General features: G+C 41.6%; 3 protein-coding genes across 3 annotated transcripts in view; 1 reads left to right on the top strand and 2 right to left on the bottom strand.

The window, feature by feature from the left end:
* apc2 (APC regulator of WNT signaling pathway 2) overlaps positions 1-20,858 on the top strand; it is a 45,136-nt gene extending 24,278 nt beyond the window's left edge. The window contains exons 7-14 of the mRNA XM_085433388.1: positions 760-834; positions 8,789-8,887; positions 9,031-9,436; positions 9,749-9,847; positions 10,495-10,634; positions 10,945-11,139; positions 11,333-11,547; positions 12,149-20,858. Of these exons, the coding sequence (XP_085289514.1) occupies positions 760-834; positions 8,789-8,887; positions 9,031-9,436; positions 9,749-9,847; positions 10,495-10,634; positions 10,945-11,139; positions 11,333-11,547; positions 12,149-17,660 (6,741 nt within the window). The 3' untranslated portion in view covers positions 17,661-20,858. The remainder of the gene's footprint in view (positions 1-759; positions 835-8,788; positions 8,888-9,030; positions 9,437-9,748; positions 9,848-10,494; positions 10,635-10,944; positions 11,140-11,332; positions 11,548-12,148) is intronic.
* LOC146693048 (uncharacterized) lies at positions 115-4,617 on the bottom strand. The gene is made up of 5 exons (XM_085433389.1): positions 4,288-4,617; positions 2,901-3,708; positions 2,497-2,653; positions 2,356-2,393; positions 115-2,022 (listed from the first exon to the last, which is right to left on the bottom strand). Exons 2-5 carry the CDS (start codon positions 3,622-3,624, stop codon positions 1,463-1,465), a joined length of 1,479 nt encoding a protein of 492 aa, XP_085289515.1. The 5' UTR covers positions 3,625-3,708; positions 4,288-4,617; the 3' UTR covers positions 115-1,462.
* On the bottom strand, positions 18,411-25,284 carry lg15h19orf25 (linkage group 15 C19orf25 homolog). The gene is made up of 3 exons (XM_085433393.1): positions 25,076-25,284; positions 24,361-24,545; positions 18,411-22,079 (listed from the first exon to the last, which is right to left on the bottom strand). The coding sequence occupies exons 2-3, from the start codon at positions 24,500-24,502 to the stop codon at positions 21,898-21,900; spliced, it is 324 nt and encodes a 107-aa protein (XP_085289519.1). The 5' UTR covers positions 24,503-24,545; positions 25,076-25,284; the 3' UTR covers positions 18,411-21,897.
* Between the last annotated feature and the right edge of the window lie 25 nt (positions 25,285-25,309).

The following is a 25,309-nucleotide window of genomic DNA, read 5'->3' as shown; positions in this document are numbered from 1 at the left end:
GCGTTTCTGAAGTTTGGCCACCGCTGTAGGTCGTGTTTGGATAAACTAGCTAGTGCTGTCTGAGTTTGGCCCAAACGTGTAGGTTCATCACACAAACACACACCTGCCAGTCAGTCCTAAGTAACCACCAGAATTTCTCACACATCTTTATTAGTATAATTAACCTCACAGTGTGTCCGATTATCTGTCACATAACTGCACTGAAATGTGTCATCAACAGTACGAATACGGCAAACAGGTCAACTTCAGTAACTGCCAGCAAGTGGATGTGAGGCCTAGAAGGCAGTCAGCTGCTTTACCCACCTGTGTTAGCGTCCACATCACAAACAGTTCACATGTGTAATGAAGCAAAGTCAAAGCCTCCATGAATTTAAACAGCTGCTGTGAACGGGTATATTATAGTAGGCAAATCTCTCAGAAACCCCATGTCAAATGTAACTCTTGATGAGCCATGCGATAGCCAACGTTGTTACTTTCTTTTTTAACCCTGGATATCACAGTAATATAACTGAAGTGAATTATCGTGAGAACCCTAATCCACGCAGAGGGTTCGTCGTGGGAACAAAATGGCCGTGAATAAAGTGCAAATCCACAGCTTGAGTCATCAGTCCCGGTATTCATGATGACATGTCAGAATAATTAGATTATAAACTACAGCGACTAGAGATTTCTGCCCATGAGCTGTGTCAGCGACAACTGCTGGTGGAAAAAACACATCTGGATGCATCTGAAATGTGTGTGTCTGTGTGTGTGTTGCAGAAGCGTGTTGCTCGTCTAGAGCAGCTGGAGAAAGAGCTGCAGGAGGCCCGAGGGAGTCAGGAGAGCCAGCTGCAGGTCAGATATACTGTACACTCTAACACACACACAGCAGTGTGTGAATCCACAGGATATTTGTGCATTAAATGTGTTAGTGATGAATTCTGTAGACGTTTTAATTGGATGCAGAGATGTCACATGGCGACTATAAGAGCTGTGATTGGTCAGCTGAGGCTTCTGGTGTCTGATGCTGGTGGATTTTTTTCTTGTGGGTGACCAACAGCAGAAATGTGTAAAAATCTGTTGCTAGAAAAAAGCAGGAAAGGTTAGTATTCATGATTGCTGTGATCCAGTGTCGTGATTTTTGAAACGATATCAGCATGAATTCAGACAGAATAAGGAAGTCGTGTTTATATCGATGTAGTTTGATGTTTCATCACATAACGTGTTATTTGCAAAGCTGTGGGTATAGTTTTTGCATCACTGCTCTCACTGCGTTGTCCAACTTCTGAAACCCCGCCCCCAATCTACCTCTGAAGCCCCGCCCCATGGTCCCACTCCCCTGAAAATTTGCCCTCAGAAGTTCTCCTACAGCATGGAGGTAGACTGCATTGCTCCAACAATGAGTAACACTGATGAATAACTCCACATGATGCTCTCAGCCATGAGAAAAGTCTCATTTGGGTATCCTGGGGTCGTCCTGTTGTCACTTTAGTGCATGTTCCCACTCCAACTCCACATGACAGAGAGACACTGAGCCGTTGTATGCCCACACCCAGAACCCCGGGTACAGTGGCTCAGTAAAGGCGCAGCTGAAAGTGTGGAGGTGGACCATCATGTCCTGAGAGACGCAGTAGAAGGACAGAGCGCCTGCAGGCCAGTTTAGATAGATACCAATTCTGTGGGTGAAGTTCTCAGGTGAGAGCGACTTTAACCTCTTTCTGTTGTGACACGGAGTGTAGCTTCCCTCTGCGCACTCCACAGTCCAGGAACGCTCGTTGTGTCCCAGCAGGCAGTTCACCGTGTCTCCATCTCTAGAGATGTTGTTGTAGGTGACACCGATGTCAGCACCACCTCTCCACTCCACCTCCCAGTACACCTTGTCGAGCAGTCCCTCCCTGCACAGGACCTGAGGACAGAACTCAAACCGCTCCGGATGCTCCGAGTATTGATGGTCTGACCAGACACGAGTTGCCTTCCTGTTACTGTCAGTTAGAAGGATCTCAGAGTTGGCAGTGTTGGGGTCAAGGGTCAGGTAGTGGGCAACTGAAGGTGAAACAGGAGAAGCTGATTAGCCTGGGACTGAGCTTGGGACATGACCACCTCATGAACAGCCATTCTCAGAATGAGTAATTACATTTAATGGTCTTTACTTTAAAAAGTGTTTTTTCTTGAAGGAAATTAGAGTCAGTACTTAATGATTATAGGCTGCGATACCACCCTGTCAAATATCCCAAAATCTCACAGCTAGATTGGAACTATTATTCAGGGAGAACATTACCAGGAGATTGTGTAGAAAAATTAAGGTATTGGAAATGAAAGGGTTTTAAAGTGGCCTTTAAAGACACAGAGACATTAAAGAAGCAGAGGTACAATTACAGTTTTTCAGTGCCCACAGGTGTCCTCCTGGCAACTCCCTAAAAGACCAGAAACAGTCACAGCATAAAAAACATGTAACATCTGATCAGCGTTGCAATTACATCTATTTGGAGATCGAATGTTTGAAATGGTTTGGCTCACTTGAGGTCTGCTTTGTCGGTGTTTCCCACAGCGATCAAAGTGAGCCTAGACATCAAAGGACACTGAACTGTTTCTGAAGGTTCATCTTCTTCCTCTTCCTCTCCTGACGGCGCTGACGAGTCATGTCCCCCCTTCCCGTTCTCACTTAACTGATCAACTGAAGAAAATAAATGAATAGAAAAATAATCAAATGAAGATTTCGATCCATCTGTTTGATCTAATTGTTTAAACAACTTCAGCAGATTTGATTCATTTGAAGCTGAATGAAGAAAAAAAATTTTTATTTACCTTCAATTTTCATCAGACGCACAAACACACATATGAATATGACAAAATAATAAAAACCAGAAGCTGTGGTAGAGTTTGACTGTAAACATGTGTGGGTTTTTTAAAGCAGGACGCACCTTTCTCTGATGCATGCATCGCCTCCTGGCTCTGTTGTGTTTCAGAGGAAGCCTTCCTCCTCTCAGTTACCTCCTGGGAAACATTTGCATCCAGCTTGCTGTCGCCTGAGTCGTTCAGCCTCTCCGTCGTATTGTTATTAGTTTCCTCGGTGCTAATTGGGTTTTTGTTGGTAAATCCATTATCCGTTTGTTCCTCTGCCTTTACTGGGAGTGTCTTCCTAACTTCCTGACGATCGTTTGTTTTGGGGGTAATCTTTGAAAGATTACTTCTCTTGAACAGATTCAGGAGGGACTCGTCACTTCTTTCAGCTTTAGTGGCTTTTATCTTGACAGCGTTGGAGGAATCTAGCTTTGCAGCACCATCTTTGTCTTCATGCTCCTTTGAAAGGCCGATTCTGAAGATGCTGGAGATGTCTTCTTTGAAATGATTCAAGTCCTCTTTGAGCAGAGTCAGAGTGCTGGTCGGCTTTTCTGGTGGCTGTGTTGTTTTAGGATTTGTGTCTTTGTCCTTGAACACTTTCAACAGTCCTTCCTTGAACTGGCTCAAGTCCTCTTTGAAAAGAGTGAGCGGGCTGACCGACCTTTTCTCCGTCTGACTCGTCTTGAGTAAATCTCTCGCCTGATCATCTTTACCGTTACAGTCCTCTAGGTGAAGTTTGTCGTCCTCGTGTATGTCAGTCTCTGTCTCATCCTGTTGCTCTGAAGGTTTTTCACTGTGGCTCATTTTGTTGTTCTGTGAAACTCTTTAATCCTTGTGACGTGTTCACAGCAATCTTTAAGATATTGATATTTAGGCTGTGGGGATCACCTGTACGAACAGACATGTGTGGAAATGATAAATTTGATTTCTGACTGTAGCACTGCTAATAAAAGGATTTTAAGGAGACAGCAGGGCTCTTCAAGTGTCTGACCAGGATGCCATCTGGATGCCTCCAAAGGGAGATTTTCCAGGTCAAAGTAAGGATTCTAAATCCCTTCTGGTCTGGTGAAAGGGGAACCCGGGGTAGTTTGCTCAGACTACTTCCTCTCTAACCCAATTCTAGCTAAACAATGACAAATAACAAAATACATGTTCTCTAAAAAATTTTCAGGAACTAAAATGTTTCTTCTGGACAGAAAGAAAGTAACTGGTAAATTTCTCCTGAGCTCTGAATGACAGATATTAATATTCAGTCTGCTGCATTTAAAAATACGACCATTTCCTGTCTAAACAGCTGATTCGGTCCTTTTAAAGAAATACTTGAATCATATGATTTTCTGAATCCAGATTTCACAGAAACAGAAAGCGCGTTCATACGTAGTTGGTAAATCTCAGGTCATGTTTAGGCTTGTTAGGAGTTAATCCAATAATCTACTCTTAACAACAGCGTCTCATTGAAATACTCACATCTGCTTCACGTTTCTTCTTTTTTCATTTGCGAACCACGAAAAGATTTGAAAACAAAACACCAAGGCCTCACACACACACACACACAGACACACACTCTGTCTCTGCTGTAAATCTGTGTCTCCCTCTGGTTTTCTTGCATTTCTGAACTGGTTTCTGGTTCAACCAGTTTGTCTCCATGTTTTCACCTTACTGCAGAGCAGACGATTGGTTGGCTGTGGGGAGTGCTTCCACTTTGCTTCTGCTGTGACGAAATATGAAGTCAAGTTCAGTTGCATGGCTGTAGTCACATGGTCCGGTGCCCTGAAGCAGAAACTACATGTTGGACTACCACTGACCATCAATGTACACAGCAGTCCAGTCCAGTAACATGGCCTGAAATTTAAAATATTATTATTATTATTTTACCTGCACAACTGGTCGGCATTCTTATGCACAACAAATGTTTGACAGCAGACCATTGGGTGCAATACAAAAAGCAATAACAATGTTTCTTCCCAGACTTTCTTTCTTCACACATAAACAGTCTTTGATGTGGAACCAAGTGCTCCATAAGAAAATCCCAGAAATTAGATATTCAGTTCAATAACTGAGCAAAAACTGTTTGTATCTCAAAGGTGCTTTAAACTCATTTCTGATAAAGGTCAGTCAGTGCAGCTTTACAGCTAAACCGAAACAAAAATGATTTATCAGTCAAGTGTTAGTATTTGGTCAGATGTGAAGTGAGATGTAGCAGTTATATTTTTCCCAATAAAACTAAATCCTGGCATCTTATATTTATGATGCTAAGCATTTTGCATATTAATTTTCATTACTTACTTTTGCATTTTTAAAAAATGGGATAGCTCATGTTTACTGAGCATTAGCCTCCAGAGCTGGAAAAAGAAGCCACAGATTAAGAGTGGAAGGCTGCAGTTCCTCTAATGGCTGCATGTGGCGGCTTTGAAAAGGAAGTTAATCCTCAAAAACACGCATTTTTAGAATGACCAACTTTACAGCAGAAATAAACACATTTACAGCCAGTTTTGGTCTCTGCAGCTAAACTTTCCATCTTAGCAACTGTACCAGGGATAATGTTTTTTAAAAATAAGTCACCTGTTTGAATGAGACTAAGGCTTAAACTTGATTCGAGGTGTTGCCTCTTATTCACACCTGGATGCTGACACAAGCAGCTGTAGATGCTAGCTGTCCACTATGGCTGGCATCAGCTAATCGAAGGCGCTGCCTGGACCTCAAAGTGTGTCCAATGTGCAAAATTATTAAAAAATAAGTGCATATAAGTGTAACATGTTAATTAAAAGTTCTTTCCAACTGCAGATGGAAAGAAACTGTTTTTGTGAGGTATTGGTCCAGATGGACTGAGCCTTCTGCCAAATGAGTGACTCAAAAAGCTGATCCTATGTCCTGCCTGCTGGGTTCTGCAAGCTCACGCTGGTGATTTTAACTGATTTTTCAGCCCAGCAGATACTGCTTATATCTATCTGAAATGTAAATACTTGTTCGTTTAATGGTTCTTTATAACAACAAACTCGGGACCTTTTGATTTGATTTTACTTTTTTCTGACACTAGAAAAATGTATAAAAAATTATATGAGTAAAGAAATTCAGCTTTATAAAGAAGGATTGTTGGTGATTGCAGCAAACCTGAACTTATTTGAAAAACTCTGTAGACCCATCAGTTTATCAGTGATCTGCCAGCTGTGTGTCAATTAGGTGAAAACCTTTCATTTGTGGCTCCTATGAGAAAGTGTTATTTCTTAAAATGCATCAGAGAGTGAAGAAAAAATAAAAACAGACAGAACAGATTTTAAGCAGCTCCGCTCTCCTGCTCTTCAGCTTCCACTCGTTGCTGTGCAGAGAAACCTGTTTTTTTATGTAGCTCAGAGCTGCGTTACGATTGGCTGTTGCCAAGCTGCAGGGTTGGCACTGAGCAAGTGTGTCTGAGATAAAGAGAGCGAATCGGTGCTTCTTTTCTCTGCTCTGCCTCCCTCTGAGAATAATGAGACCACAGAAATGGATACGTGGATGCCAGACAGTACTAACAAATATCACCTCATTAAAAGGGTCAATTCACCCAAATTACAACAGCTCCAGCTCTTCTCCTGCTTTGGGATTCAGGATCTGTCCTGGTTTTATTTATCCAGGTTTAAAGATATCTGTCTCCATGACAACAGTAGAGACAGAAGGAATTTATTTTGTGTTGCTCACAAATTTGAAACATGAATGTCTTTTTAAAAGGATTTATAACTTTACAGGGGATTAAAAACAGATGATAAAAAGATTACAGAAAGAGCAGTCCATAAAAATGTTCTGAGAGGCGTCTTTAATAAGATTCTTGTGGCAAAAGCTCAGCGTGACCTGATGGTGGCAGTAGCCTATCTCACAGTCTCTGACTCTGTGGATGATTGTGCAGCACCTGGATGGCCGGTCTAAGGCTGAAAGGTTTCAAAATAGTGTTTGAGTGTTTATGTGTTTTAGTCTTGCTAGAGGTGGTCGTCCTCCCTCATAGTGAATGAAAGTGATCATGTTTTATCTCCGCCGCATGCTGTCCGCCATTTTCTCGTCACGTTGCAGCTGCTCGTGTTGGAGGATGTTTGGATCCGAGCCAAAGATTCAGTCTGTCCAACTGGAGGACGGAAAAATATTCAGGAGGAAAAAAGAGATTAACACACACACACACACACACACACACACACACACACACACACACACACACACACACCGCTTTGTCTGTAGACAGTCTTTGGCTCACACATCACACCCCTAGGCGTTACCATGGTGATGGGATGAAAGGGGGGGGGGGGGTCTTTGATGGGAGTCTCTGAAGGTTTCAGTCTGTGAATCCAAATGAAGCTGTGTGTTTGTGAGTGGATGTCTATCTGTGTGAGGACCAGTGTGAGGTTTAGACCTGGTGAGGAGGGTCTGGTTTTCACTGCTGGACAGACCTTCAGCGGACTCAGGTGTGAAGGGTCAGACCTGGTTTTAGGGTTCATGCTCTGGTTTAGGGGAAGCTCTTAGGAAATAAAGGTCCTCACAAAGAAATTAGAACAAATGGATGCAAGAAGATTGTGATACGGGCTCTTAAATGAACATTTCACAGTAAAGACATCAAAGATCCTACATCATCCACATGTCCTCTGTCTAGTGTTTCCTAAGAAATCTCACTATAAATTCTGCAGATGTGTAGAATATTTTAATCGGTTCGTAGAGCATTAATAATAGAGTTTGACATTGATACACTGGCCGATATTCAGCCCATTCTGCTCATCTCTGTCTTGCAAATCTTTTAATTCTTGGACTCTACTAGAGTAGCTTTGCATGATTCAAGGTTCAAAATAATCCTTATTTAGCTCTACTGAGCTTACTGCAGCCCTTCAGTTCATTCCCTGTCTGAAACCAGCTGTTTTAGCTCCTCCTCCTTTAAGGCCAACCTCCATGTCATACAGCTTGGCTGCTCCACATAAACACGAGGTTTGAATAGCAGGGTCTTACACAAATGGCTTTTCTTATTATAACATTCATGTTAGCCTAATGACTAATCCTGAACACATCAGCATGTGTCAGCAGCTTATTTAAACCATATATTAACATTTACAGCCTACCGTGTGCCTGTAATTGGTAAATGTATTTTTCCAAGAAGAGGGGTGACGAGTTGCTCTATTTATTTAGAAGACACACTCGCTTTATTTGGAAAAACGCAGGAAAACAGATAAAGCCCAGATGTCTCAGTTTTACAGAAGCTTTCACTTGTGGATCTGTTGACAGCGTGAACTTTGTCTCAAAACCCCACATGGGGATGTGATGTGATTTGTGCATATCAGGCGATTCGTGCACACGTTGTTAAGGTTCTGTAAGTGAGCAAGAGGGATTTTACCTTTTTAGACATTTGTATGCACAGAAAACATTTTGAAAGAGAAAATTATCTGACTTGTGAAGATGAATTTATAAATTATAAATGATCAGCATTTATTCAGGTTTGGGTATATGCATTTGTAAAATAGTTTTACATGTGTTCATATTGCTTTATATTTTTGTGTGAATTGAAACACGCACTTATGAATCTTTGTGTACATTTGTGGATCATACCAAACGCATTTGTAACATTTTTGAGACAAATTTTTCTTCATATGAAACAACGATCAATGTGTCCACACCAAGATGATTATTATAAATAACTTAAATTAAAATTAAATGTATACAAATATTTACTGTACATGAATAAAAATGTGAAATTATCACCTGCAGATTTATCACCTGCTTCCATGTTTATTGTAGTACCTGTTCTGAACAGGTTTGTTTGAGGTAAACATCTCCCATAATGTTAATGATAAAAATAAAACTGAACTGAAAATATAATTTATTTTTTCTAAATAATGATAAAGGAAATTAATTTAAAAAATCAAAAAGTATAGCTGTATATGCGAAAGGTGGAGATCAGACTAGAAGTAGGTCAAAGATACCATCTTTATGCATTTTTCTTCTTCTGTCTTTCTGTGTGCAGCTCTCTGGTGCCGAGAAGCCCCCTGCTGGAGAACCAGAGAACAGCAGCTCATCATCAGCCACAGCAGCAGGAACAGAAGCTGCAGACGGTGGTAGCAAGGTAACAACACACCAAAAACTCAATTAATGTCTACAACATTGTACTTATAGAGTGAAACTTACAAAAGCGTACCCTGTCATTGTATAGTTTGTAACTATGGCTGGTGGAAGTGGATAAGATCGTTACTGATGTTTCCTCCGCAGGTGGAGATGGTCTTCTGGTTGCTCTCCATGCTGGCTAACAGAGATAAGGAGGAGATGTCCCGGACTCTACTGGCTCTCTCCAGCTCTCAGGACAGCTGCATTGCCATGAGAAAGTCTGGCTGCGTCCCCCTTCTGGTCCAGATTCTGCATGAAGGCCCGGACGGAGGCAGCGGTCCTGGTGAGACAGCAGCGGGTGGTACCACAACAGGCTGCAGCCGTGAGGCCAGGTCCAGAGCAAGCGCTGCCCTCCACAACATCATTTACTCACAGCAGGATGAGGGCCAAGCCCGCCGGGAGATGAAGGTCCTGCACATGCTGGAGCAGATCCGGACCTACTGCGACAGTGGCTGGGACTGGATCGAGAGCCACGCCGGGACACCTTCACCAGGGGGAACCAGAACCACAGGTGAGCCATGTTTAAAAAAACAAACAAAAAAAACCTGAACATCAGAACCCGAGCAAAAAAACATAACGGGGTTCACTAACTGGTGGGTGACATCACAACACCTACATCCATCTTTTGTACAGTTAAAGATAAACAAACTTACATGTTACATTAGTTGTATCCTACAGTAGAGGACAAAAATCTATAAATCTATAGATACAGACAAAACCACCAGTGATCCAAGTTCCAGTAAATCTGATGAAACCAAAACGACATGTTCAAAATAACGCAAACTTATGTGGATTAAGTTAAACATCTTGTTTTTCTCCACAGATATCCCTGAACCCGTGGACCCTCAAATCTGTCAGGCCATGTGCGCCATCATGAAGCTCTCCTTCGAAGAGGAGTTTCGACGAGCCATGAACGAATTAGGTTTGTTTGACACCAAAGGACCAGTTTGCAGTTTCTTTGACGCTTTCGTTTTTATGCCCGATTGCACTTATACAGTGAAAGTATCAGTTATTTCCTGTAATGCATAGATTTGATATTTGATCTGTTTTATTTTTAATGTGTTTTTCAGCTATTTCAATTCAATTTAATTCAATTTTATTTATACAGCACCAAATCACAACAACAGTCACCTCAGGGCGCTTTATATTGTAAGGTAGACCCTACAATAATACATACAGAGAGAAACTCAACATATGACCCCCTATGATTTTTTTATTATTCAATTTTGGAATTTATTTTACAATTACCACAAAATATTTATATTTTAAATAGCAAACATATTTAATAAAGCCATGGAATATAAATTCTGTTTTATGTCTCATCATTGGGGGAGTCACAGTAGAGCAGTGGCTGTCGCGTGGCAAAAGTAATAAAAGACGTTAAGACAAAGTAAAGGTTAGAAGGAGTTTTGGAAGAATTTAAGATTTGAATTTGGGCCAAAGTTTGGGAATGACTCCAGTAAAGTATCAAGTTTAAAAATACTTTGGTTTATCTTTGCTACAACAGAGCTTTGATTTGTAGTATGTGTTTCGGTATTTTCACATGAGTTTGTTTTTTATTTCTTTCAGGCGGTCTGCAGGTGGTGGCAGATCTGATCCACCTGGACCAGGAAATGTACGGCATGCAGAACGACCCCATCAACATGGCTTTGCGTCGCTATGCAGGGATGGCTTTGACCAATCTCACCTTCGGGGATGTCGTCAACAAGGTACAGAAAGGCACTGTGAGGAGGTTAACTGACAGCAGTGCAACAATAGCAGCACCCCACTCACACCTGCACTCCCTTAATCTGCCTTTTTCAGAATGATCACTTTAATTTAAAAGTCCCAACAGAAGTCTGATCAGGACAGATAGTTTTGCTGTCAACACAATAAATAAATAAATCTTAAATTTTCTTTTTAATTTATTATTTTCTCTGATCATTTTTACTTGCTTTACTTTGACAGTAGCATCATTTAAATCTGGCTCAGCCCTTTTTACTGATCCACTACAGTAATACATTCATTTTACTCCTGCAGGCCACTCTGTGTTCGAAGAAGAGCTGTCTCCAGGCTTTGGTGGCCCAGCTGGCCTCCGACAGTGAGGAGCTCCATCAGGTGGTCTCCAGTATCCTGAGGAACTTGTCCTGGAGGGCTGACATCAGCAGTAAGAAAGTCCTCCGAGACATCGGCTGTGTGTCTGCACTGATGACCTGCGCGCTGCAGGCCACCAAGGTAATGAAAACAAATCTCCCCCCAGAGAAGGAGAAGCTTTTATTTTGGAAGATCATAGAGAATAATCTGGAGGAACAGAATGAAACAGAATTTATTACAACTTTTAAAGTTTAAGCTTTTTTCTTTTCGTTTTTTTTACCATTTTTCCTTGTCATACCTAAGAAACCTGTTTTTGTGTTTTTTGGTTCTGCAGGAGTCAACGTTGAAGAGTCTTCTGAGCGCTCTGTGGAACCTGTCCGCTCACAGTATCGACAACAAGGTAGCAATCTGTTCAGTGGATGGCGCTTTGGGCTTCCTGGTCAGCACACTGACGTATCGCTGTCAGACCAACTCACTTGCCATCATCGAGAGCGGCGGAGGAATCCTTCGAAATGTGTCCAGTCTGGTTGCCACACGAGAAGACTATAGGTGTGCTCATGAGACTCAGAGGTTTCACCCTCATCTAACGTTCCCAGACAACAATTATTTCCATCCATGTTCATGATAAACGTTTCATGTAAAAACTTTAAACATGAGCATATGTACAAGTAATCCCAGTGAGCTAATTGCTTAGACTTCAGACTGCTCTCAGTGCTCAGGTTAACACTTTTTTTATTCATGGATCTGTATGATGTCACAGAGAAGCTGGCACAGAAGCCGCAGCAACAGGATATTAATAAATTATGCAGATTTTCCCCTAAAAACGGGGCTCTATTGTAATTCGATTTCTATTCACTGTTTTTTTTTAGATCCCTTCCTCCTATTCCTGTATTATATTAAAATAAATTTGGAGACATTTGTAGAAAAAAGTATCAGATTTTATTCAGACATTGTTGTATTACATTACGTTGATGCATTAGAAAGGAGATACAATGTGATGTTCACCAGATATATGATCAGAAACCATACAGTAGTATAAAATAACATAATCTGAACTAAACATAAAAACCTACAACTACAAAAGAGGGATTTTTCAGTTGTATATAGCAAAGTTATTAAAGTGCCTTCTACATTCTTTCTTTCTTCGCAGGCAAATCCTCAGGGACCACAACTGCCTCCAGACTCTGCTGCAGCACCTGCGCTCCCACAGCCTGACCATAGTAAGCAACGCCTGCGGGACTCTTTGGAACCTTTCGGCCAGAAGCCCAAAAGACCAGGAGCTGCTGTGGGACCTCGGGGCAGTTAGCATGCTGCGCAATCTTATCCACTCCAAGCACAAGATGATAGCCATGGGCAGCGCTGCAGCTTTAAGGAACCTCCTAACCAATCGACCGCTTAAATATAAGGACACTGCGGTTGTATCCCCCGGGTCTTGCATGCCCTCACTCTACATGAGGAAGCAGAAAGCTCTGGAGGCAGAGTTGGATGCAAAACATCTCGCAGAAACCTTTGATACCCTTGAGAAACAGAGCCCCAAACACCTGACCCTCAACAAGCCACTACGTTACATCGAGAGTTTGGCAAAGGATTACGCATCTGATTCCGGTTGTTTTGATGATGATGAGGCTCCAAACATCTCAAGTAGCCTGGACACTGGGAGTTTCTCCATGCTGTCCATGTTTCTCACCAACTCTAACCTCCTGCAAAACCAGCTTCGCAAGAGGGATAGTGAGCCTGAGCGAGATGTAGACCCACCTCAGACTGTCGAGAAGAAACATGCTTCTCCTGATGATGTGGTCTCTGCTGCTGCAGAGAAGCTAGCAGAAAAGATCACCAACACAGTTGCCAAGATTGACAGGTTAGTGGAGGACATCACCATGCACACATCCTCAGAGGACAGTTTAAGCCTAAGCTCTGAGGACCACCTGGCAGACTGGCCTTATGGACTGGATGAACTCAATGAAGCCCGGGCAAAGTCATGTTCCCCCTGCCGTCTCTCTGATACAAGCAGCTTAGCCCACAGGGAGCGGCTCAGCAGAGCCCATGCCCTCTTGCGCCTCAAAACTGCCCATACTAGTGTATCAACAGATAGTCTGAACAGCGGCAGCACCAGTGATGGATACTGCGGAAGCAAAGACCAGATGCGCCCTTCACCAAAAGCTCTAATGATGCAACAGCAACGACCCAATCAGCTCGACCTGAAAGTGGCCCATCAAGAGTATATTAATGTAGGACCTGCTGCCCTGATTGAGAGTAGCCAGCAAGAAATTCCAGAGAGAGATTCTGCTGAAAACAAAAATGTAAAAGTTCTAGAGCTCAGCAATGCAAACACAGAAAAGAACCAAGATCCACCTGTACAAACACCAGTTAGTGCATCCACTAAAGTGTCCTCTGATGTCAGCATGACTTCAATAAAACTTTCTCCTACTTATCAACAGGTCCCTCTCATTCAGAGTGTAGCCAAATTTGGTGTAGCAAAGACTGCTATCAATGTCCAGGCTGCCCAAGCAATGAGGCGGCAAGCATGGGTACCTACTGTGATGACAGGAGGGAGTATTGCAAAATTTTCTCCAATCACTTCAACCCGAAGCCCAACCATCGGAACGATGGAGACAGTCCAGAAATATTCTGTGGAAAATACCCCAATCTGCTTCTCTCGCTGTAGCTCGCTGTCCTCCCTCTCCTCAGGCGATGGAGCTCTGGATGGGCAAAGTGAAAATGAACTGGAAAGTGACTCATCATTAGAAATAATTGAAGTGGAAGATGGAGAAATGGTGAAGAGAGTTGAAGAGGATGAAACCTTGGAGGATCTGAGTGACAGTCAACTGCTAATGACTGATTCAAAAACCTTCCCAAGCAAAGAGACAAATCCCATTGAGATCCCATGTCCAGCCAAAAGGGAAAAAGTGTTCCTAAGAGGAGCTTCACCTGCCATACTTGAAGACCGATCACCTTCTAGTTCATCTGAGAACTACATCCATGAGACACCCCTGGTAATGAGTCGCTGTAGCTCGGTCAGTTCACTGGGTAGCTTTGAGTCTCCTTCCATTGCCAGCTCAATTCAGAGTGATCCATGCAGTGAAATGATTGATGGAACAATAAGCCCAAGTGATCTTCCTGATAGCCCAGGGCAAACCATGCCTCCCAGTCGAAGTAAAACTCCATGTTGTGTTGAGCCCAATGGGCCAGAAACACAGATGACAGGAATAGCAGGGCAATGGGAAAGCAGTCTGCGGAAGTTCATGGAGATTGCAGACTCTAAGGAGAGGTTTAACCTTCCTCCTGATTTGGACACAATGATCTACTTTACTGTGGAAAAACCCACCGAGAACTTCTCTTGTGCTTCCAGTTTAAGTGCTCTACCTCTACACGAGCACTACATACAGAAAGATGTAGAGCTCAAATTAACTCCCCTGCTCCAGCAAAACGACAACCCTGAGGAGGATGAGCAAGGACATGACAATGGGGAGCGATACAGTGAGGGCAATTCAGATGATGACATAGAAATCTTAAAGGAATGCATCAACTCAGCAATGCCATCAAAGTTGAGAAAAGTAAAACCTTGCCTGATGACCACGATCCCTCCTCATATTCTGAACTCCCAGGGCCGAAAACCAATTCATCTTCCAGTTTACATGATGCTCCCAAATGGCAAAACCCAAATGTGTCCCGGGAGAAGAATTGTCATCCCTCAAAAAGACTTAAAATTTGATGATTCATCTTTTACTGATTCAGCAGAAGGAACACCTGTCAACTTCTCAAGCACGACATCTTTGAGTGATGAAACACTGCAATATCCAGTGAGGGAGAGGGGGGCTAAAGACTGCACAGCTAAAGGGATGAACAAACAGAACGATGAGGCAAAGAGGATTGAAGACTTGCGAATATTCTCACATTTCCACAAACCCAACCGGATGAACTACTCACCTGAGATACAAATGAGCAGAACAACCAGACATGTCGTTCCCACTCAGAAGGTGCTGATGCAGAGCAAAGAGGTAGCTGATAGAGTGGCAAACCAAAAAAATCGTGAACAGTCTCCTAAACAACAAAGAAGGAGACAAGATCAAGGCCCCATCAGAAAACTGGAACTGCCTGTCATTAAGCAAAACACAGAAAGTAACATCAATATGGGTTCACAAAAAGGAAATAAAATGTACCGACAACCAACATTGTCTTCAGAGGACAGCAACAGCTTCTATGACAATGACAATGAGGTCATGAATCGAAAACATTTCAGAGAACCATGCAAAAGCAATCTTTCCCGAAGCATGACAAATATTGGCCGGTCAGATAATTCCCAAGCAAAGTCCAGAGGGTTTCACAGGATAAAACAGAATCTGATAAAAGATGAATCAATGGCTTGTTATTCACTCAGCTCCTCTCTCAGTTCACTGAGTGATGCTGAATATGATGATCATAAATCAAAAGCCCAACAAATATGGTACAAGAACAGACACAATAAAGCAGTGAACATAGTACAGCAAACAAAGCCAGTGAACATTCACTGCCAATACGAAGAGCAAAGCTCGCCAAGCTCTGTCAGCATGGATTCAGAGGACGATCTCCTTCAAAAGTGCATAACATCTGCCATGCCCAAACAGAGAAGGAAGTTGGCTGCCAGGAAAAAGAAAGCAGAAAATACTCAAAAACAAAAACACAAGGTTTCTGGTGGGTGGGACGTGGATGAGGAAATAGATAGTGATGACATGGCATGGGATAAAGAGTCAGACCTCAATAGTGTTGAATGGAGAGCCATACAAGAAGGTGCTAACTGTGTGGTCACTGGACTACAAGCTTCAAAGTCTCAAGACCCGTCCTCTGAAGAGACTGAGTCGGTCCTGTCATTCATGTCAACATCCAGCTTTACACCCAAAGAAAGAAAGTTTGCTAAGGACAAAAAGGCAAATAAACCTTTAGACTTTGCACAGCGCAAGCCAGTTCCAAACTTACCAGTGGTTTTCAGAGGCAGGACAGTGATTTATACACCGAAAAAAGAGACGGCTCCATCACAAAGACCACCTCCCAGAAAAGTACCAACCAAAACAGATGCTCCAAAGAATCCAAACCTAGCGCAGCACAGATCAAAGAGCCTTCACCGGCTAGGCCACCCCCAGGATATGGAACTGTCTTTGCCAAAGAGGAGCTCTACCCCACCTCCAAGAATACCAAAAAGTTCATCTTCTGGATCATCGCAGAGCTCAACACCATCCAAACAGTCACAGAAGAAGATAACTTCTCCAGCTCAGACTAACAAATCCATCCAGAAAAAGAATGCTACACCAGCTAGTAGCCCACCAGCTACTAGTCCTCCTGAAAGAAAAGGACGCTCTCCTGTTGTGAATCAAAATGAGAAATCCCCACCACCTAAAACTCAAAAGTCTCCTGTCCGAATTCCTTTCATGCAAAATTCTGTCAGGCAACCCAGACCATTGTCCCCACTGGTAACAAACCAAACAACTGGTAGACAAACAAATCAGGTCAATGGGAAAAGGGTGGTACCAGCAAATCGGTTTGATCTCGTTAGGATGACTTCTGTCCATTCAAGTGGCAGTGAGTCTGATCGCAATGGATTCTTGAGACAGCTAACTTTCATTAAGGAATCAAAGACCATGTTGAGACGTGACAGCTCTGCTCGCAATACACCAGGATCTCAGAATGGATCACCTCGCAGAGCAGTTCCTGGAGCTTCAGCTGTCTTCTTGTGCTCATCCCGATGTCAGGAACTTAAGGCTGCTGTGCAACCCCCAAGAAGGGTGCAAGTAAAAGATCCAGATCAAAAACAACAAATCCAGAGGCCAAACACCGGCCTTCACAAGCAGACAGCAACTCTATCAAGAGCAACATCCAGTGAAAGGGACCTATCTTCAAGACGCTCAGCTAGGAGAACAAGCTCTGAAAGCCCCTGCAGGGTGGCTCAGCGAAATGGACCTGGAAGACTTTCTGGACTCAGGCAGCAGCAAGACAAGGACACCTTTAAACGTCATGCCTCATCACCAAGCATAAACATACTGAGCCGAGTGACCAGTCGTTCTTCCCTCCGCTCCTCTTCATCTGATTCAAGTGGAAGAGCGAAGAGTGAGGATGATACCAAGAAGAAAGGGCAGAGGTCCGCATCTCGTCTAAAAGATGGAGTTACCTGGAGGAGGATCAGGGATGAAGATGTACCTCAAATCTTGAAGAGTACTCTGCCAGCAAATGCATTACCTCTGGTGCCTTCTCCTGATGGAGAAAAGCCAAAGCCACCAGCTCTTCCAGGAAAACTGCCAACCATTCTACTTGCATCCCGCAAGACAAGTGATGCAACCGTCCAGACAGAAGATTTATCAAATAACAAGACCAACTCAAGTACCTCACCTACAGTCGAAACAGCTCCAGTGATCTCTGAGGAAGTAGCAAGACTGGCCCTCCTCAGAAAGATTAGTGCCACCTCTGGGAGTAACCTCCAGGAAGGAGATTCCGAAGGCTCTCTGAGGAGCACCATCTCCACTGGAACAGCAGATAGCCACATGGGTGGAGTTGTGACTTTCCGACAGGGATCCCCAAGCAAGGCTGCACGAGTCACTCCATTTAATTACATCCCCAGCCCCATGACATGCTGTCTACAAGACAGCCAGAACCAAGCAGGGACAATAATTGAGAAGTCAGGGGGGAAAAAGTGAGCCATGGGGTATTTGGTGGATTATTGGTTGATACAGATGACCCAGCACTCAGATGGACAGATGAGGAGTGTGCTGGTCCCCATACCTCGGGTATTGACCCTTATTTAAACCATTCACTGGAATCAAAGTTTTTCTCTGAGCAATTGATTATGGCTTCCTTCTACCATTCATACAAAGTTGGATGTATGCATTGAGGCAAGTTTGACCTGAACAAACCACCAATAACTGTCAGTTATTGCACTTCTAAGGAAAATCTCACATGAAGAGAACGTGCATTTTTGTACTCCTTTTTTTTGTATTTGTAGAATAATCATTGCCTAGTAGAAATTAGAAATTTCAGCACGTATATCATCAGTCTCTTGGACACAATCGATTAAAAAGACCAATATTATGCAAACTTTTGAATGATCACTTGGTTGGACTTCTACATAAAAAGGTTCAAACTGTGGCAGACTGTTGACAGACTCTTACTGACATAAATACACTAACATGTAAAGTATTTTTTACATAAATACATCATCGCTTGGAGTCCTCCTTCCATGCTCAGCTGAATATGATGTTAGCCTTTCCTGTTACATACAGAGCCCAGTAGGTTTTCCACATTTCCGAGGAAACCAGTTGCTCAAATGCACTTTTTTCCCCCAAATCGCTGTTCTCGATCAATATTACACTTGTATTTCTGTGAATTTTCCTATTTTATTAATTTCCTGATGTGTGTATACACTTTGTGGATGTTTTTTGAAAACTCAACGCATTGTTGTCTTTTCAAAGGCATCCTTTGTAATGCGTTAAATGATAAAAATGTAACTAGTACAAAACTGAAAAATCTGGATACCAAAATGAAAGTGAAAATGAATATGTTGAGGTTTTGGGCGTGCTTACTCGACAACATGAATATACAAGGTGTGATCAAAAAGTTACTTTTAAAAAGGTCCAAAAAGAATTCACAAACCTTTCCTGATTTACAATTGGTCAGTCTCACATTCATGGTCATCATTTTTAGATCTCTCTAAAAGTCCTGCTTTTTGATGCACAACATTTCAAGTCATTTCCACTGAATGTTCTCACCAAGTGCACGAGGACAGGACTTCCACATAATCATTCAAATAAAGCCACATTAGACGCTATCTGGACATGCCCAAAAAGATGAGCTTGGACAGAAAGTCAGAAGTGTAAATCGAAATGATTTTCTTGGTCCTATTCTCAGAACTTCTTGTTCACACCAAACATATTTTTGTCCAGTCTTGCACAACAGCTATACCACACATTTTCGGATTTTTTTTACATTAACACAAAGGTGATAATTATGTTTATTTCAAGTGAAATGTTGGTTAATCTTCCTAACATTTTGTCCATTCGCTTAGAGGGGCAAAATATAAGAACTATCCATTATGACCTTGACAGTGAACAATACCATTAACACCTTTCTGACAATCTATTAGCATCATAAAAGCAGACATCATGCCGCAGCTGTCGAGTCAGATTGCACATGTGTTTAGTGAATGTCTGAATGTATATTGCTATACAAAACTTTTACTCTACAGCAATGAATTATAGCAGTTTAAATTGAGCATTTCCATAAAACAGTTCTACTCTGTCATTTGAAAATTGCAATGACCCAAACATGCAGAAATATTACAGCATCTTCCACAGAAAGCATCAGCAGATTCTGAACGATTTCACTCTTTCCAGTTCTCTTAATGTGTCTTAATCAGTATTGTAAATATGCAGATATACTACAGCTCCGTGGTGGGTAGAAGAGCCTTGGTGTCGCTCCCTGACAGCATGCTAATATATTCACTGACTGTATACACACACCTGTTAACATTGTGGACACTGAATAATATTCAGTGTTAATATACTCTCCAAAGCCCGACAACAGCGTTACCTGCCATCTGTATTGTTGTGCTGCAAAAACCTATAAAGATATAAGCTGTCAGCATAGATGAGCAAAGCGACTCCATGCCTCTGACGTTGTGTTTGCTACTAGATTCAGGTACTGTTTGCTACTTCACTGATGGTCGGGCTTTGAGTGGACAGACGTGCGTTCTCACAGAAGTCATCTTCTGGAAGTCTTTATAATGTGTTAATATCCGCTTAACTGTATTGCTGTAAAAGTAGTGATAGGTGGAAAATACAAAGACGATGAATATTCTCTGTAATTGTACCATCACTCTTTCATGTGTGCCCGCTGAGCTGAATGGGATGAAAGTTAGTCTACGTTAAGGGGGCCGGTAATTTAAAAAAACATAATTCCTTACTGTGTTCTCAAAGCATGTTTCAATAAAACCCAAGAAGCTTCCGAATGCAATCCTTTCAAGTCCCAACACCAATTTAAAGTTTTAAAAGTGATTCACTACAGAAATCTATCTCTTGAGTGTCAAACACGATTGGATTTTGTGCAAAGCTCTGGAAGAAGTAACTGAAAACATCTGCAGAACACTGCGCACATGATTACAGTAGTGTGGTTCAACAAAGCTGAGAAAGTCACAGTGTTTTAGTCTTTTAAACTGTTAGGAGAGCAGTTAAGAGGTGCAGCTGTTTGCTACTTTATCACTTAGCAAACCAGAAAAATCAAATAACCTGTTAAATCCTTAGCTTGACATATTCCCCATGAAAAAGCAAAGGAAGAAAAGTCACATCAATAAGATGTAAAAAAATTACCTGTTCTGACATAACATTTAATCTTCATTTGATATTTTTCACTCTTTTATGATGTAGACCTAACAAGTAATTGAGTAAATAAGTAGAATATTAATCAATAATAAATCGGTTAAAAAAAGAAATCTGATCTGAGCTTTCCTAACCAGGGAAAAATATTCAAACATAATGATTAAAATATTTCTGAACATCCAGTGAAAACCTTTTGAGCTTGTAACTGTAGACCTGAGAGGAAACTAGCTGAGTGTTTGACACTCAAAAGACAGATTTAGGGTGCAGAATCACATTAGCAGCCCCATCCAGACTGAATGAGGTGTGAACAAGATGAGCAGGGAGACAAATACCATCTGAGTCTCTGCTGGTGCCTTGTTTATGCGTGACTGGAGACAAGTTTAATGCAGGTCTGAACCTAACTGTGAACTTGGTCGAAGCATCGTGAGCATGAACAAGGCTCCAGAGGTATCATGGTAACGTGCAAAACAGACGTATGTCATTTTAAATGTCTTCATTCAATAAAAAGTGATGTGTTTCCTTAAACAGCTGTGTCGACGTTCTGTCCAGTCAGGGGTGTCCACACCGCCGGAGTCGTAACAAGTAGTAATTTGCTTTGAGCAAATGTCAGGTTTCACTGGTTAGTGTGTCTTTATAGCCGGTAGGAGCTTTCTTATACGGATTTCACTTTATTTGGACCCAACACTAAAATGTTCTGGTAAAGTGCTGCCCTCTTCTGATGGCAGTTTTATTGCATACAAAATGTAACTTGTAAACAAAATCTCCCAAACTATGTATTAAAAAAGTATGGTTACACTGTGAAAAGCAGCAATTTTCCAAAGATGATTAAAAGCTTAATGCGTTTTATAAAAAATAACTCTGAGCAAATGATATTCAAACAACAGCTTCTTCATAAAAAATGACTTTCAAAGTCAAATGTCAAACATACATCATCTCTAAATACAACCATTAATTTTTTTTTTAACTTTATTGGGGGGGGTGTTTACGGCCTTCTTTTTCTTGATTTTGAATTAAAGCCTTAATGACCTACAGGAACCTGTAGAAACAACAAACTGGCAGTAAATGTAATTTGGGCAGCAATTCTTAAGACAAGGTGCTTTCTTGCTTTCTTTAAGATACCGATTAACCAAACAACTCTGATCATTTTATTTTCCCCTTTACAGTATGTAATCTGGCACTTTTGCTTGATCCATTACATCAACATTTATTTCAATCTGAGTTAACATACAACTGGAAAAATGTGAAATATTAAACTGCTACATGACAGACATTAACTATACTAATTATAATTTAGTAATGATTGACATCAAACTCTTCATGTTGCTTCACATTTAAAGCTTTGCTCAGCATCAGACTTATTGTGAAGTAGTCTTGATCTCCAACAATCCTTAGGTATACAAAATCATGTACTTCTGCTCTAGGGTTAGAGGTCAGCTAGTGCTGTGCGCCTGACGCAGTGGCACCAGCGCAGGTTTGTGCCGAGTCAGTGAGTTTGAGAAGACTTCAGTGAAACCGAGCCAGACCACGAATGACAAGGAGAGTCTGTCCAACAGGGAAGGTCAAATCAGAGCTGTTGACTTCTGATTTCTTCCACCTCTCTGTCTGCCTGCTCTCCTGCTGCTTTCAGCTCTACCCTCTGCTGCACCAGCCGGTCCCGAGCCTCCTGCAGCTCCTTGTTCAGCTCCAGATATCGACGACACTTCTGGAACCGTAGCTCCACCTCGCTGTCTGCGGCACGGGGCACGTCTGAGGAGGAAACAGAGTAAACCTTGAGATTTCGATCAGTTTATATATCTGCTATAAAGCAGCAGCGTCGGATGAAGTTTGAAGCAAGAAATCTACAGTGTCCCTGAGAGGTCAAATACACGGCACCTTAGAAAAACACTACAAAAACACACTAACAGACCTTGAACACTGGGGGAGAGAGTAACATGACTAAACTAACAGTAAATGTGTTTCTACATTATTAGGAGTCATGCAATTAGCTGTATCTTTTTCTGCCTCAAAGATAGGGCTGCTCGATTATGGCAAAAATGATAATCACGATTATTTTCACTGAAATTGAGATCTCGATTATTTGACGATATTTATTTAACCCTTTAAGATCTACCATAGAACCAAGTCCGCCAGAGCTTATATTATTTTTTTACATGTTGTAGTGCCATTTGTGGGAGCATTTCAAGTTGCTATACAACTGTTATAGCCCATATTTTAATAATATGTATGCATTAAGTCCATAGTAACTACATTAATTGCAAAAAAGTCCAATAAACTACAAAAAAAATTGAAAATCGTTTTTGGGTTTTTTACATATATTTCTACTTGGAGAAATTTAAGAGGCTTATCCCTCAAAACTTTAAATACAAAAAAGTTGCAAAAAATAGTTTACAACAACAGGAAATTTATTTTGAGTGTCTTCATAGTTTTATTTTGGAGATACACCAATTTTTATATACTGCAGGAAAAACGAAAAAACAATCCTATGATGCAAATTTGCAAAGAAAACAGCAGGTGCATCAAAATAAACTATTTCCAGCAGTGCAGTTTGAGTTCTAAGCATCACAGCAACTATTCAGAAAAGTCAAACATGACCAGTATAGGCTTTTAAGGCCTACAAGTAAAAAACTACAATTTCCGCGAAAATGACGTCACTTCCGGTTTCGGCCAGGAAATGGCGACATGCGATAGTTCGCGCTGACTTCTGTTTTAATGTGTGAAGTGTTACGAACAGCTGGTCGGATCGGCAAAGCGTGTTTCTGGAATATTATGTTTTTGTTCCTGCAAGCGCTTTTTATGCAATTTTTGCAAAGATTTATGTGGAAGGAAACCGTGACCGAGGACAAGCTGATGGCATCAGATGTAAGTACAACTCCTCCGGTTTCATATGCAAAACAAAATATTGCGCTAGCTTACACGGTTCTGGTTCTACAGGGATTTAAAAATAGTTACACAAAACTGAGCGTGCTGCTCTGACCGGCTTTAAAGGGTTAACAATAACAATGTATTGAATAATGACTTTGAAAAATAATATAAAATAGTGTGCAACACCACTGAAGTTTTTTTTTACCTGTCTTTTCAACCAACGGCAGTCACTCTCCTCTCCAAATAACTTCTGCTTAGCTTTCCGAGCTTCCCTCGGGTCCTCTTAATCAGCGGTCTCCAACCTTTTTTGCGCCACGGACCGTTTATGCCCGACAATATTTTCATGGACCGGTGTTGTGCCAAAAAGTGATTGTCTGCCAAAAACTGATTTCCGGTATTTGCCAAAAAGCGATTGCTCATATTTAAAGTGCTATAAGTAACTTGTTGGGCTATAATATGTTAAACATATGTCAAATGCATCCCTTATGGATGACATAAAGACATAAAAATAAAGTTCTATCTTATCTTATCTTAATCGGCTCAGTCATTTTTAATGATCGTTGAAAGCCCAGATCGTAATCGTGATTAAAATTCGATTAATTGAGCAGCCCTACTCACAGATGAACTTCCTTTTAGCACGTTTCAGTCCAATCCTGTGCATGTACTGCTTTCTGTCACTTTTGCAGCCATTACATCACGTTATTGTCTCCCCAAAATCACTCCCATTGTGTTTTGTTGTCAAACCCAGCAAGTGCATGTGGCTGCCTGCTCGCCCACCGAGCCAAAGTGGCACCCCGTCAAACCACATTGCTTGACTTGGAGATTATAGTTTAAATCACTAAAATTGATTCAAACACAAAAGAGTAGATGACAACATCACACCACCCTACTTCAAATATGCTGAACTATTCAAAAATAATATAAAATGGTTTACTTTGTGGGTTTTTTCCTGACCAAGAAGCTACTTACAATGGCCAGTGAAATGACAATTTCTGCCCCTTATATTCATCATCAGTCGTGACAAAAGTGACTGTGGCTTCTGACATGCTGCTTTAATGAAAGATCCCAAACTTGCTCTTTCTCTGTCTCTCCTTCCCAGTGCTCCCAGTTTTAAAAGTTGCCACTCACTATCATCCCCACCCTATACACGTCCTTGTGGAGTCACCTTGTCCAGTCTTTTCTAGGATGCTGAAGATCGGGTCATCAGGAGCAGCTCTGTCGAGGTCTTCCAGGATCTGGTCCACGGTCGGGGGCTCAGGACGGCTGGGCAGCACCATCCGCTTCTTACTTTTAGAGCCAATATTCATTCTCCTACAGTTTGAACTCCAGCTGCTTGCATGCAACACAAACCTGACCCCGGGTAACAGAGTTTATTTAATGAGGTCCAAATCTGCTTCTCGTGTTCAACAGCAATTTTATCACCAAACTATTACTGTTTGTCTTTAAGCTCCATTTAGAAAAAAAGTGGAGGATCTTTCGCAAAATAAAAAGCGTTTTAAATATATTTCCAAACTGCTGCGTTCTTCTTCGCCAAGTCGGCTTAAAGCAAGTCATTCAAGAATTATCTAAATCATAAGAGTGTACTTTATGAACTTCATCCATTCCTTTCTCTTTATAGAGCCGAACACAGCAATGCTAGCGGCTAGCCTAATCACTGTAAAAACGATTTGCAGCTAAATGTAGAAAAAAAAAATAAAACTGTAATTAACCGGTGGAATATTTTGAAGCCGAATTTTGGAAAAAAATTCTGAAAATTGCTGAGAAGTATTTTTAACTACGACACATGCATTTATTTTAGCTGGATAGAGGTTCTATATTATTTCTGAATCTATGAAATAAGGGTTCGGCTGCATTAGGCGTAGCTGATGCACAGCACTTACCAGAGTTTGTCCTGGCTGGTGAAACCTTGCAGTGCGTCTCGACAGTCGTTCCCCGTCTTCACTGTTCGTTAACCCGGACTAAGGAGCACAAAAAAACAAGCTAATTCTGCTGATAATACGGCTAACATTAGCAAACAAACTTAAACCTACGCACGTCAGTACGCCGCCTGCCACGTCAGCACGTCGGACGCGTCACATGACAAGTCAGAAGCTAAAAACTCTTCTTCTGAATTT

The sequence above is a fragment of the Copadichromis virginalis genome, linkage group LG15, assembly GCF_057382275.1.
Source record: "Copadichromis virginalis isolate Kocher_CV1m ecotype Utaka linkage group LG15, C_Virginalis_male_GT1.1, whole genome shotgun sequence".
Lineage (NCBI taxonomy): Eukaryota > Metazoa > Chordata > Actinopteri > Cichliformes > Cichlidae > Copadichromis > Copadichromis virginalis.
Note: the sequence above shows the minus strand (reverse complement) of the source record. Positions and strands in the feature narration are given on the sequence as shown.

What these genes read in the sequence shown, in the direction of transcription:
- LOC146693048 (XM_085433389.1), bottom strand. Translation starts at nt 3,624, where the DNA reads ATGAGCCACAGTGAAAAACCTTCAGAGCAACAGGATGAGACAGAGACT. An exon ending in GATGCATGCATCAGAGAAAG is followed by an intron (nt 2,654 to 2,900) that starts GTGCGTCCTGCT and finishes TATTTTCTTCAG; the next exon opens with TTGATCAGTTAAGTGAGAAC. An exon ending in ACCGACAAAGCAGACCTCAA is followed by an intron (nt 2,394 to 2,496) that starts GTGAGCCAAACC and finishes CTGGTCTTTTAG; the next exon opens with GGAGTTGCCAGGAGGACACC.
- lg15h19orf25 (XM_085433393.1), bottom strand. Translation starts at nt 24,502, where the DNA reads ATGAATATTGGCTCTAAAAGTAAGAAGCGGATGGTGCTGCCCAGCCGT. An exon ending in CCTAGAAAAGACTGGACAAG is followed by an intron (nt 22,080 to 24,360) that starts GTGACTCCACAA and finishes TTTCCTCCTCAG; the next exon opens with ACGTGCCCCGTGCCGCAGAC.